Source organism: Toxorhynchites rutilus, chromosome 2 (genome assembly GCF_029784135.1).
Source record: "Toxorhynchites rutilus septentrionalis strain SRP chromosome 2, ASM2978413v1, whole genome shotgun sequence".
Lineage (NCBI taxonomy): Eukaryota > Metazoa > Arthropoda > Insecta > Diptera > Culicidae > Toxorhynchites > Toxorhynchites rutilus.
In genome coordinates, this window is record NC_073745.1 from 189,207,324 (window position 1) to 189,221,296 (window position 13,973).

Below are 13,973 nucleotides of genomic sequence, written 5' to 3' on the forward strand. Positions count from 1 at the left end.
AACCTTATCTGTCAAAAAATATCAAATATTTGACCTCTGGGCAAACAGTGTACGGCCACCTTTAGGAAAACATATTCCGGTCTGCACAAATACAAGCTAGTACAAAAGTACTCGCAGCTTATATATATTGGGTTGGGGAAAAAGAAATGTCGTATATTGTCAATATATGGCAACACTTAAACATATCTTGTGTTGTATTTATCGCATCGGGTCATACTATACGGCTATCTAAAGACGACAAAGTGTCGTTTTGATAGTGTTGTGATTGTCCTTTTCAGTCTCAAGTTATGGCGCGTCAAAGATGGAGTCCGCCAAGCAAGAAATTCGCCAAATTTTACATTTTTACTACCTGCGAGGTAAAACTGCAACACTGCGACATAACCGGAGTGACGTAGGACTATACAAAGGGGACAGCTTTTGTTAAATATATATTTTAAATATATTGTTTTATTTTCTTCTCCTACGTGAATACCTACCTATCTACCTGAAAAATGGATTTACTGTTTACTCTTTATGAATATGTTGATGGTTCTGAAAAGAACCTTTGGTATTGTGTTTTTGTTATCACTCGATATTCCCATCTTGTTCGGTTAAACCTTCCTGTTTAGCTATTGCGTTTGCCACTCGCCACAGCTTTCACATTTGAAAAATTTCTTCCCATCCAGCTTGTGACATGTTGTTCAGTAAATTACATTTAATGCAACGTGCCGGAGAAACACTTTGCCACTCACTGAAACTAATTGTTGCCTTGATGAGCGCCGAACCGAAGCTGCTCTGTTCTTGATGAGGGTTTTCTGATTGTCGTGAGCAGCTTTGCAAGCCAACTCGAGCACTCCGACGGCCGAAACTCTATAATCGCTGTTAGGTATACTGGTGCTCCGGCACCAATCCGTTCGGCCTAGTTACCCTTGCGGAGCAATCAGTGAATGCGACCAACAGGGAACTGGAGACCTGCACGGTTCGAGTGAGACTTTGCCTTTCCCTTAACTTGTCCTCCTTTGTTACGTCCACGATGTCGATGCCGTACAACCACACGGGTTTACGGTTTGAAAGAAAATAAGATATTTTTTTGGGGTCCGCGTGTTTTATACTCTAGCGGTACACACTCACAGGATAGAGACAAATCGGCAGACTCAGCCAGAGGGGCGAGTCCAACGAGACGAACGAATGAGCGTTAAAAGGGAGCGATGGCAAAAAAATACATTCATTACGACTTGTTCGCTCGTTGGATTCACATGCAGGCTAAAAAGGGTCCTTTTCAGGATCACAAAATTATCTTCAATCTAAAGAGTTTATTGTTTTGTTATCACTCGATATCCCCATCTTGTTCGGCTAAACCTTTCTGTTTAGCGATTGCATTTGCCACTCGCCACAGCTTTCACAGTTGGAAAATTTCTTCCCATCCAGCTTGTGACATGTTTTACAGTAAATTACATTCAATGGCACGTCGCATTACCACCACTCATAATTCATAATTTCATAATTTGGACCCCGAACTCTATGTTTACAAAAATGTCCAACTAAATATGTCGCAATACAGGTCCGTCCAATTAGCTAAATGTCGAGATAAGTGTAAATTACTGTACTTTCAATCTAGAAGCAATTTAAGAATCGGTGAAAATCAATAAGCTCAGAACAACTGCCAAATTCACATACTCATCATATTCTGGCAATCAAATTATGAAAAAATCAATTTGTGTTTTATTATTATTTTGGATATTGTTTTAGAAAGCATTGAACTGTATTTCCTAAACTCTTTTTTGGAAGGTTTAATGGCCCTGAAAAGCGCCTTGTTTTATGGAATGGTTCCAATTTAGAAAACTTAGTACTCGTGGTTTTGAAAAAAACCATTTCGAACGCCCTCGATGCCGCCTTTTTCTGGATTTGCCACCAAAGCAGTTTGTATAAAGAACAAACTTATTTATTCTGCTACCTGATGCCGTTTTGCGATTGCGTTTGCCACTCGCCACTCGCTGCAACTGCCTGTTGTCTTGATGTCCACCGAACCGAATGTGTTCTGTTCCGAATGCGGGTTTTCTTATCGTCGCGAGCAGCTTTGCCGGCTAACTCGATCACTTCGGCGGCCGAAACTATATAACGCCGGCTAGGTGGACTGGTGCACTGGTCCTAACGCGCTCGGCCTAGCTACCCTTGCGGGGAACTCCAGATCAACACGGTTCGAGCGGGATTTTGCCTTTCCCTTCACTTTTCCTCCTTTACTATTTCCAGACATGGCTGCTTGGGTTGGTTTGTTGATGTGTTGTGATGCGAACCGATGTGGTGTACGGTTTGAATGAGAATGATCGTTACGGCAGCGGAGCGGGGATTTTTAAGCTGACTGGCTGGCTAGAGAATTACGCATGTGTGAGACTGCGACCATTGTTTCGTTAATTTTTTTCTTTTTCCTTTCCAATCGTGTTTCATTCTATTTCGCTGCTGCTCTGGTTGCCCGTTTTGGTCGGTACGATTTGAGGAGCACAAAATGGACCAATCAAAAATGGGCACATAGTGCATTTTGACAATACTTGATATTTTACAATTATTCAATTATTTATCTCAAGAAAAATGAAATGTTATTCGTTATGATAGATGCGTAGATATATTTCCTATCAATTGATGCAAAAACCTTTGCGATCTATTGAGAAATGCTCGAGTTATAAGCGTTCCAAATCTTGCATTTTTTCCTACTTGTTCAGTGCCTAGATTTCCATTTCACCCCCTATATCTTCCGGTTAGACGTAGTCCTACGTCAAAATCGTGTAGTTTATGGACCCGATACTGTAACGATTCGCACAGCGTAGGTTTGATCGATTTCGTTCTGGTGTAGTGGCTGTCGAAGATACACCCCGTATTGATAGGTCAATCGTCGTGGAAACCGATAAAATCGTTGAAATCATCCAAATAGACCGGTATGTCAGCACTCGCTCGATTGGCCAGGAACTGGGTATAGACCATAAAACCGTTTGGAACCATTTGCAGAAGGTTGGATTCCAAAAAAAGCTGGATGTATGCGTGCCACACGAGTTGACGAAAAAAAAAACTTTTAGACCGAATCAACGCCTGCGATGCACTGCTGAAACGGAACGAACTCGATCCATTTTTGAAGAAGGTGGTGACTGGTGATGAAAAGTGGATCACGTACGACAACCTAAAGCAAAAAAAAGTCGTGGTCGAAGCGCGGTGAGCCGGCCAAAACCATCGCCAAGCTCGGATTGACGGCCAGGAAGGTTTTGCTGTGTGTTTGGTGGGATTGGAAGGGAATCATCCACTATGAGCTGCTCAGCTATGGCCAGACCGTCAACTCGGTTCTCTACTGTGAGCAGCTTGACCGTTTAAAGCAGGCGATTGACCAGAAGCGGCCAGAAATGATCAATAGGAATGGTGTTGTATTCCACCAGGACAACGCTCGGCCTCACACATCTTTGATGACCCGCCAGAAGCTACGGGAGCTCGGATGGGATGTCCTATTGCACCCACTGCATGTATTTGCAATGCCGATTTCTTTAGGCAGATTGGTTTTGAAGTATGTGTTTGGGAACCGTAAATTTGGCCAATCAATACGTGGCAGTTAACAAAGTACGTAGAATAGAAGGTAAGTGATATTACCTGTGTATACACACGGAACGCGCATGTGTTACACACATGAAGAAGTTAGTAATAAACAATCCTCAGTTTGTACGACGTTCGGAAGTTTTTTTAATATTTCTTGTTCAAAAAAACGTAAAAAGTGACAAAATCGTAAATCGAGCCGACGATAATCACGATAGTGTATCGCATTTTCACTGCAGGTAAGGTTTGATGTGATTTTTTATCGATTTCATACTGAACGGTGTTTTTTACTCCAGCAATATGTCGAAGTGTCACGTCCCGCGATGCCGGAGCAGAAAAAAATTGAAGAAAGTTCGATAACTTTCCACCGTTTTCCGACCAACAAATTGTTGAGACAGAAATGGTTAAACTTTTTCGGATACAAAAGCTCGTTCGATACGTGAAACATATTTGTTTGTTCGCTTCATTTTTCGCCGGGTTCTCTTGGGGATACTGTTTCAACCTATAATCAGCAAAGAAGACGTCTTCGTACTGGAGGTAAGTGTGTTTTATATAAATTGTGATGAGATAAACTAATCGGAGATGTTTTCAGCTGCTCCATGCATTCGCTTCTTGGATCTTCCAAAACGTTCCGTTTCAATGGTTTCACATAAAATTTCAAATTTATACATTCACTTCTTGCGAAAGTGCAAAATATTTGTTTGCAATCACTTCGGAAGATGACCCGGGATGGAGGAAATGTTTTTCTCGTTTTCCAGATACGCCAATTTGGTCTCTTAAGTGCCTTCACTACGGCTGAACACTCCAAACCGAAACCAATGGAGGCGTCGTGATGATTCTTGATGGATGATTCAATAAAAGAGAAAAAAAAATCAGCAGTGTGGGAGTTAATCTTTCATCATATTATCAATTTGCGGGAACGACACTGCTTCGATATAACCTCTCCACACATTTGTTCATCGTTTTTTGTGTTATTTTTATAATACAGATGCAATAATTTCACTGTTTTCAATTTTAAAATTATTAAGTATACTGCTATTTCATCATTTGGAAACATATTTTGACAGTCATGTTCGAATTTATATTCAATCGATGGTTTATTAAAATTTTTTGCTTTTTTTCTTTGCCTACTACTACTTGAACATAGCAGAGAGGAGACTACCTTCTATTCTACTTTAGACAGTTAGGGCGTTTAGATCAGGGGTTAGACATCAATTGAATATAGGCTACCAAGAATAAAAAAAAATGAGTGGGTTATATCTATGATATAACCGCAAGGTTGACGTGGAACTACCTTAGCTTAGCAATCATTCGTTTGTATTGATTAAATTCTTGATTGAATGAAACAGTTTCCAAATTCAATTGAGTTCAATATATTTGTTCTGTGAGTGAAAAAAATTAACAAATGCCATGTAAAGTCAATTCATTTATTGTGATTGATTGTTCTTCGTTACAAGTAAATTTAATGACGGACCTTTTACGTTTGGTATGATGACTAGAACAAAATATATGTACGGAAGAATTATCGTTTGATGAACCAGCCTAAGGCTGAAAATCTTTCCAATAAAGACAAAAAAAAATTATCAAACGATTATTTTATTTTACATTTCTCTCTGAAGTTTACATCCCAAAAGTGTACATACTTCTCGAATCTCGAATTTGCTTGAAACTGGGAAGTTCATTCGCTTCTAGTGTCTGCACGATTTTCCCAGGTTCCTAAGTTTTGAAGATCATGTTAGGACAGACATATTCCACTCTGCACAAAGGCAAGCGAGGACAAAAGTACTCGCAGTTTGCATTTATTTGCAGAGCCGATTTCTCCAGAAACCTCGGTTTTGAAGTCTGTGTTAGGGAAACACATTTCAATCGGAACAAAAATACCCCCGATTTGTATGAATTCGCAATGCCGATTTCCCCACGCTCCATGGATTTGAAGTCTGTGTTAGGGAAACACATTCCAGTCGGAACAAAAATACCCCCGACTTGCATGAATTTGAAATACCGATTTCTCCAGGCACCTTGGTTTAGAAATCTCTATTAGGGAACACATTTCGGTGGGAACAAAAGCTCCCCCTACATTCGTGTGTTCTTCTTCTTCTTTTTGGCTTTAAGAGGGTTTAAACTTTTCAGTTCATTCGCCTCTAGGCTCTTTCGTGTGTTTGCAATGCCGATTTCGCTGCTTGGTTTTAAAGTCTGTGTTAGGGAACATTTTTCGATGAGAACAAAAGTCCCCCTACTTTCATGTATTTGCAATGCCGATTTCCCCAAGGCTGCTTGGTTTTGATGGCTGTGTTAGGGAAACCGTAAATCGGGCCAATCAAAACGATGCAGTTATGGCGTTTAGATAACGCCTAATATTTTACAGTTATTCAATTGTTTATCTAATGAAAAACAACATTTTGTTAGTTGCGATAGATGCGTAGAAATATTCCCTATCAAGTGATGCAAACATCTCTCCTATCCAGTACGAAATGTTCGAGCTATAAGCATTCGAAATCTTTCATTTTTTCCTGCATGTTCTGTGCTTAGGTTTTCATTTTACCCTCCATATATTCCGTCTACGTCTAGTCCCACGTCAAAATCAATATGGCGACATTAGTTTACCAACGTATCATTTGCGAGGATTGAAATCGTTGAAATCACGGAGATAGTATGCTTGATTTCTAACTGCATGAGCGATTTTCATATTTTGGTTTCACATGGAGGTGTTCACATTTAACATGGAGCCACTATTCTATATAACTATATAACCAGACCGAGTTGTAAACAACAGTAATTGACAGAACCAAAATGTCAGTGAACCGCAGCAATATTGGGTACACTGGCAATATGAGGGATCTGACGTTTTAGTCATACCCCTGGTTTAGATAACGCTTGACATTTCACAGTTATTCAATTGTTTATCTCATGAAAAATCCACTTATGTTCCTGTTGCCGTGAATCGCTGGTCACCCTGGCGACTGTTAGCACATCGCGTACTGGTCCTGCCGAAGAGCAGTTCATGTATATGACAGAAGAATGACGTTAGAGAATTATATGAAAAAAATGAAAAGATGACTTAACAAAAGAAACTTAAAGAACAGAAACAAAGCATTCATTGAATATGGTTAATTGTGCAACTTATACTTATTTCGATATACTTAAAACTATTCCTTAAAAGTAGCCTAACTAACTTAAATTAGTGCTTATAATTAAACGGAATTGAATGTAAGTGGAACTAAAAACGAACGACATCTTATGAAGCTAAACATATATTTACATTTATAGTATATTACACTTAATCTATTCTTACCGTGAGTAAACGAAGTACACATAGAAGCCGACACTGAATTTGTAAGTTATAATTATTTAATATCGATGTATTGCACTAACTAAAATAAATATTGCAGCTTAAGCAATCGCTAAAAGAAGTGTTCGCTTGTTCATTCGAACAAACTTAAGAAATTCACGATACGATGGCCAACAATAGCGCAGATTCGACTGCCCTCAACAATACCCATCCAGTTCGGGAAGGCAATTGTCATGCTTGTAACCGTCCGGATAGTGTCGACGACATGGTTGAATGTGAGGAATGTAAGAATTGGTACCACTTCGGCTGCGTGGGTGTCACACAATCAGTTGAACGTCGACATTGGTGCTGTAATAATTGTTTACCAATCAGTGTTGGCAGTAACTCCTCTAGAGAGTCTGCCCGGAAGACGCGAGAGCAGCAGCGATTATTGCAGGAACAGCAGATTCGCCGTAAGCGGTTTCAACAAGAGAAAGCTCTAGAGAAAAAGCGACTCGAACAAGAGCAAAAGCAGATTCTAGAAGAGGAGAAAATGGAGAAAACATTCCTACAGGAAAAGTATGAATTACAAGAAGCGCATGAAGCTGACGAAGTCAGGAGCGCAATGAGCAACAGAAGTCGTTGTCGAAATAGCCTCGAGAAAGTCATGCAATGGATGCAAGATGACGGACCGAAGGAGCCAAAAGCCAGCTCACCAAATTATGCGGCAGAACGGGCACCAAATCCGGAAACTTCCCTCCACGACAATGGTAGCAACAAAGCTCCAACCGCGATCCATCCAAGTAGGACAACTACACAGCCGGACGCGCAGAACAACCAAACAATTTTTCAACCTCGTACATCCCAAAATATGATTCATAAGAATATTCCAGCATTTGTAGTGATTCCGTCTAACGTTCCCCCCACCGAGCATATCGTACCTCCTGCACAACTGATCAATGCTGTATTAGACGATAGAAGCATCGATATATCACCACTGCCGTTCCAGTATGCGCCTTCAGAAGGTGTCGCTGATTTTCCTCATCGTCCTTGTGATGATGCTCAAAATTCCACACCAATTCACTTTCCTCCAAAACAGCATTCGCTACCAATGGGTGCTGAGAATCAAGCCGCTATGCAAATTCCTCCACCGAAAAACACGAAAAACGCGGATCCTCCTGTACATCCTATCCCGCATCAAAGAAATGAAAACGTTATCGTTGATTCTGGACCTTCACCAATGCAAATAGCAGCACGTCACGTAATGTCACGTGATCTTCCAGATTTCAATGGGAACCCAGAAGACTGGCCTATATTCATCAGTCAGTACAACATCACCACGGAATGCTGTGGTTTCAGTAATGCCGAGAACCTCATCCGACTTCAACGATGCTTGAAAGGCCACGCTCGCGAATCGGTACGAAGTCGGTTACTCTTGCCAGCATCCGTGCCACGAGTAATAGAGACACTTCGGATGCTTTATGGGCGACCTGCATTACTCATAGACACTCTGTTGAACAGAGTACGCTCTACTCCAGCGCCGAAGATGGAACACTTAGAAACGCTAATAGAATTCGGTCTGGAACTGCAGGTACTCTGTGACCATCTGCAAGCGGCATCAGAAATCACACATCTCAACAATCCTTCGCTGTTACAAGAGCTTGAAGACAAGCTGCCATCTCAACTGAAGCTTCAGTGGGCAATGCACAAACAAACTGTGCCCAATGTGACACTGCAGACATTCGCCACTTACATGTCGCATATGGTTTCCGCGGCGAGTCATGTTACCAAATTCGTGGGGCACTCCAGTATGTGTCGGGGAAGTGATCGCAGGAATAATATAAATCCATGGAAAAAGGACAATTGCATACACACAGCTTGAATGACGAGCAACAGTTTCACACGACTAATAATGAGAACCCGGAAACTACAACACGCAGGTGTTTAGTCTGCAGTAAACCAAATCATCGAGTGAGGGAATGCCAACAGTTTTGTGGTCTAAGCGTGGAGAATCGCTGGCGCAATGTTCACGATCTTCAATTGTGTCGAATTTGCCTTAATCAACATGGGAGAAATCGATGCCGATTGTCAATCAAGTGTGGAATAGATGGGTGTGAATTCAAACACCATCCACTGCTGCACACTAAGGTGGAAAATATGGTCAAGCCCGTAATAACAACGGAAAATCATTCGCACCGAGACGAGAAATCCAAAACGCTGTTCAGAGTTGTACCCGTCACACTGCAAGGAAAAAACGGATGTGTTCACACATACGCCTTTCTAGACGAAGGCTCCTCTTTAACCTTGGTGGAAAAATCGGTAGCAGAGCAGGTAGGAGAGTCCGGACCAGCAAGTGCGTTATACCTCAACTGGACCAATAATGTTACCCGTTGCGAAACCGGAAACCGACTCCCAGGAAATTACATTTGAAATCTCGGGAGCGACTAGTGGAAAGGCCTTCAGGATTCAGTCAGCCAGGACAGTATCTGAGTTGAAGCTTCCAGTACAGTCATTGAACCCACAAAAGCTTTCCCGGCAATATCCTCACTTAAAGGGACTACCGATTGCTGGTTATGAAGATGCTGTACCACGTGTTCTTATCGGTTTGGACCAATTGAATTTGTCTTTACCGTTGGAATGCAGGGAGGGACGACACGGACAGCCAGTAGCCACGAAATCTCGCCTCGGATGGTGTATCTACGGCGGATATAGTAAATCACAGTCCGTAGGTGTAAACTGCCACATTCTTGAAGTCAATCAGCTTCAAAAAATTGAATATTCTTACGGACAGGAAAAAGCTGGTATCGGACCAGTTGTTGAACTAGCTTCCGCGGAAGCTACTAGAGCCGAGAATATCTCGACCAACTTTACCGATCGCTTGAAATATCAGTTTAAATTCTTGAATAAACATCATATTCGCCGACATTGCTTCGATAGTGTCGGAGATGAACAACAGGTAACAGCTGAGATGAAGTTAGTTCATCAAGAGGGTGGGTTTGAAATCCGCGATTGGTGCCCCAATTCGTCGGACGTACTCATCCATCGGGATAAAAAAGTTGTTCAGGAAACAAAAGCCCTAAACTCGTATAAAAGTTTTAAAGTGGGAAGAGTCTTCGGTATACTGAGGTTGCTAACCGGGAATATTTTGGAATTCGCGACACAAATGCGGATGAGCAATACTGCCATCATCGATAAAGGTCAAAACCCAAACAAACGTCTAGTCCTGCATCATTATATCATATCACAGTTTGGCTCTGAAAAACTGTTGACTACACATATTGTGCACGATGAATTAGGTAGTTGCTCTGGAAGCAACAAGGATCATCACAATCACATTTCATGTCGTTACATTATCCAAGCATTTTCTCCACTACATTCAGTTCAGCAGAACAAAGCCAACGAAGAAGCTTACTGCGCTGCGGTGACCTTTGTATGTGAAACCGACGTCTCCAAGTTGGTCTTGGCGAAGACGAAAGTTGAACATTTCAGGTTCAGAGCATGCTCATCGGGTCAGTCGGACTCATCAGGAGAGATGGGTTATAGTCCCGTACAACCATGGCTAAACCAAAATAGCTTGTGGTTAATAGATTATATTACCACTATCAGCTGCCACACGAAGTGGCTCATCGGTACAGGTGGAAAAAATGGGCTTAGTTCTAATTGCATATGGGGGAAAAAAGAAAATTGGAAATGGGAACGAGTAATCAAGATTCGCACAGCCACATCTGGTCAGATGGAACAAGCTTCAGATCGAACAACAACAGGATTGCTGAGAAAACCTGTTTCTAAGCTGGTGATCTGGAACGTGAAGTGTCTAGGTAAAACAGCGTCGAATACGCTGTGTTACGAGGGCCGGGATGTTGCCGTGAATCGCTGGTCACCCTGGCGACTGTTAGCACATCGCGTACTGATCCTGCCGAAGAGCAGGTCATGTATATGACAGAAGAATGACGTTAGAGAATTATATGAAAAAAAATGAAAAGATGACTTAACAAAAGAAACTTAAAGAAAAGAAACAAAGCATTCATTGAATATGGTTAATTGTGCAACTTATACTTATTTCGATATACTTAAAACTATTCCTTAAAAGTAGCCTAACTAACTTAAATTAGTGCTTATAATTAAACGGAATTGAATGTAAGTGGAACTAAAAACGAACGACATCTTATGAAGCTAAACATATATTTACATTTATAGTATATTACACTTAATCTATTGTTACCGTGAGTAAACGAAGTACACATAGAAGCCGACACTGAATTTGTAAGTTATAATTAATTAATATCGATGTATTGCACTAACTAAAATAAATATTGCAGCTTAAGCAATCGCTAAAAGAAGTGTTCGCTTGTTCATTCGAACAGTTCCCCTGAAAGTTCTGATTGAGACTTTCCCAACGATCTTAGCATCATTCACAGCACCCGGTAGACCCTACGCTGTCGATTCATCAAGATCGACTTTTTTATAAAAATCGCCAATCATTATCTACGTCGTATGTGGACGTAGTGATCCCCGATTTTTGAAATTAATCGTTCATCAGCTAATCGAATACTTTTCAGCAGTTTGTTATTCGATACGATTAATCGCCTCAAATAATCGATTAATCGTTACACTAAGAGGAATAATTAGTTAGACTAATATTTCTCATTTGATAGAGAGCCATCTGGAATCAAAAAAGTGTTCATTCCGTCTGAAAATCAATTCTTATCTTTTACGCTCCCCTAACTCGTAAACGAAACGTTGATGGCGTTGAGCTTCGTTTACGAGTTTAGGTGAGCGTAAAAAATAATGATTGTTTTTCAGGATAAAACCGCGGCAGTCGTAGGTTTCTTTCTCTCTGGGTTTGGATCGATTAATCGACGTAAATTATTCGTTCGTTTCGATTATTGGTTGCGCAGTATTCGTTCGACTAATAATCGATTTCTCTAGGAAGTATTCGATTAATCGATTAATCGAACGATTATCGGGGATCACTATGTGGACGGTTCGTAATTATTTCTCTGAATGTAACATTTTTGGGCGAAGGGGATGTGGAGGGGAAAATAATGTTTTGTATCGTGCGCTAAGTAGTTTGTTTATAAACAAAAGTATTTGCTAACGAAAATGCGTATATTTGCACTATAAATTATACTAAATTGTCTTGTAATTTTGTAAAGTGACGAAAACCAAAACAATGTTTTCGTTAGTCGCTGACTATGGAGATAGTGAAGAAGAAAGTTCAACTTCAGAATCCACAAATGCTGAAGATTCTAACAATGTTGAACCAGAGATTTTAAATAACCAGTATACATCCATCTGTTTAAATTTGGTATATTTCCTAATATAATCCAATTTTCAGACTTAGTCCGCTTCCGAGCGCTACCGCTATGCTATGTAACAATACGAAGATTATTCCGGGCGGTGTTTTCTGTAACCCTTTCAAAGCGGCGGAAGACGCACATATCGCTAACCTTGAGAAACATGTCAAAATGGTAATGCTATCAGTGCAGTATTCGCTTTCTATCAAATTTATCGTTAGATGGAAACATGTTTTTATTTGTTCAATCACAAAATATAGTGTGTTCAAACTGTTTAGGTCGATCCAGAGCAAGAAAGTGGAGATCAGAAAAGAAAAATTTGTTGGAACTACAAAAAAGGACGATGTCGATTCGGCAGTAAATGTAACTTTGCGCATGGCTCAGATCTTATAATGAAACAGGATCGTCCCGGCAGTCATCCAGAAACGGACGGAGATGATTTGCCGTCAGGGGAAAGGCCATCTGTTGCACTGGAACAGATTCAAACAAGTCGCAAGCAAACGAACAAGAAGAAACGTCCCGGTCTCAGCAAGGACTTGGTTCCTCCGAAAAAAGTTTTAAGAATGTATCAAAGGGAAAAGTATAGCGGAAAACACTAGAGTTGCTGATATTGCACTAACCCATAGGAATAATCGGTCATGCTTGTAGAAATTGATTGTATGAATAACTTCTTCCTTTATGGCATTACATTCCTTAGTGGAATTTCGATTTCTCGTGTAGTATTGCTAGTTTTCTCTTTCTTCATTCTAATACGATGAGGGGATAGTACAAAACATGCTCCAGTGCAAATCCAGGAATATATCAACGAAGAATATATTTGTCTAAACAAAACATGAGTTTAGAAGTTCGCACCCTATGTCAGAGGCTGAAATCCCGTGGATTTGCGATTTTTATGGGTGGCTGTTGTGTGTTTGTGGTCGAAATGTATTGTAAATCGACAAATGAATTATGGAATTAAAAAAAACTGTTTTCTATTGATGTACACATTTATCAGAATTGTCATATAATATAAGGAATAAGAATGCTATAACCAATTTATTTGATAACATATCTCAATGTCTTGAAATGGAACGTATGGTTTATAATAACAACAATACAAATGTTTGCTCATCCGAAATTTGCTTTTTTCTCAACATCTGCTGAATAAAATACTTGCCATCTTGAGGAATTCCTAATGCGTTGTGCATGTTTCGCGAACGATCACTAAGGGATTAAGTGCGATTCACATACCACATCCACGTCACGTTCACGTCCCGTCACTTTACGTCAGTTATTCTACCATGCAATTCTCATGAAACCATTCACATTCACCGGCGGCATAACAACCCGTCAGCGACCGTTCATCGAATACGACCGGCAGGATTTGTAGAAAACAATGGGCCCTATTATAGAAATCGAGGCGATAAAAATTTTGCTCGTTAGACCTATTTTACTATTATAGAAATCGACCGTTCATCGAATACGACCGGCAGGATTTGTAGAAAACAATGGGCCCTATTATAGAAATCGAGGCGATAAGAATTTTGCTCGTTAGACCTATTTTACTATTATAGAAATCGAACAATTCGATAGCACCGAGCGAGTGATAGCTATCGATGCAAGTGTCAGAACTTTTCGAGTTGTTTGGTTCACTTGTTGCATATCTTCAGAGAATTATTTTGTTTTGGTTTGCGTCCCTGATATTTTCCTTTAGGAAACATTTCAGAAACGCTTGAATATATGCAATTTTCAACACATGTTCGTTTGTTTTAATCAGTATTTGTTTTACGGTGCTGCCAGAATAGTCTATACAAGGTAAGTGTTCAATCCAACATTATTCATATTGATTATGTTATAATTTACAATGCAGAACTCACTTC

The 13,973-nt window shown here is 40.3% G+C and overlaps 1 protein-coding gene and 1 long non-coding RNA gene across 2 annotated transcripts; both read left to right on the forward strand.

Annotated features, from left to right (window-relative positions):
• Window positions 1-3,625: 3,625 nt before the first annotated feature.
• Window positions 3,626-4,576, forward strand: LOC129771446 (uncharacterized). Its single transcript, XR_008742377.1, has 3 exons — window positions 3,626-3,788; window positions 3,846-4,086; window positions 4,142-4,576. It is a non-coding gene; the product is annotated as an uncharacterized LOC129771446 (long non-coding RNA).
• Window positions 4,577-11,840: 7,264 nt separating this feature from the next.
• LOC129771442 (uncharacterized) lies at window positions 11,841-13,173 on the forward strand. Its single transcript, XM_055775080.1, has 3 exons — window positions 11,841-12,100; window positions 12,156-12,288; window positions 12,393-13,173. Exons 1-3 carry the CDS (start codon window positions 11,991-11,993, stop codon window positions 12,711-12,713), a joined length of 564 nt encoding a protein of 187 aa, XP_055631055.1. The 5' UTR covers window positions 11,841-11,990; the 3' UTR covers window positions 12,714-13,173.
• Window positions 13,174-13,973: the final 800 nt, after the last annotated feature.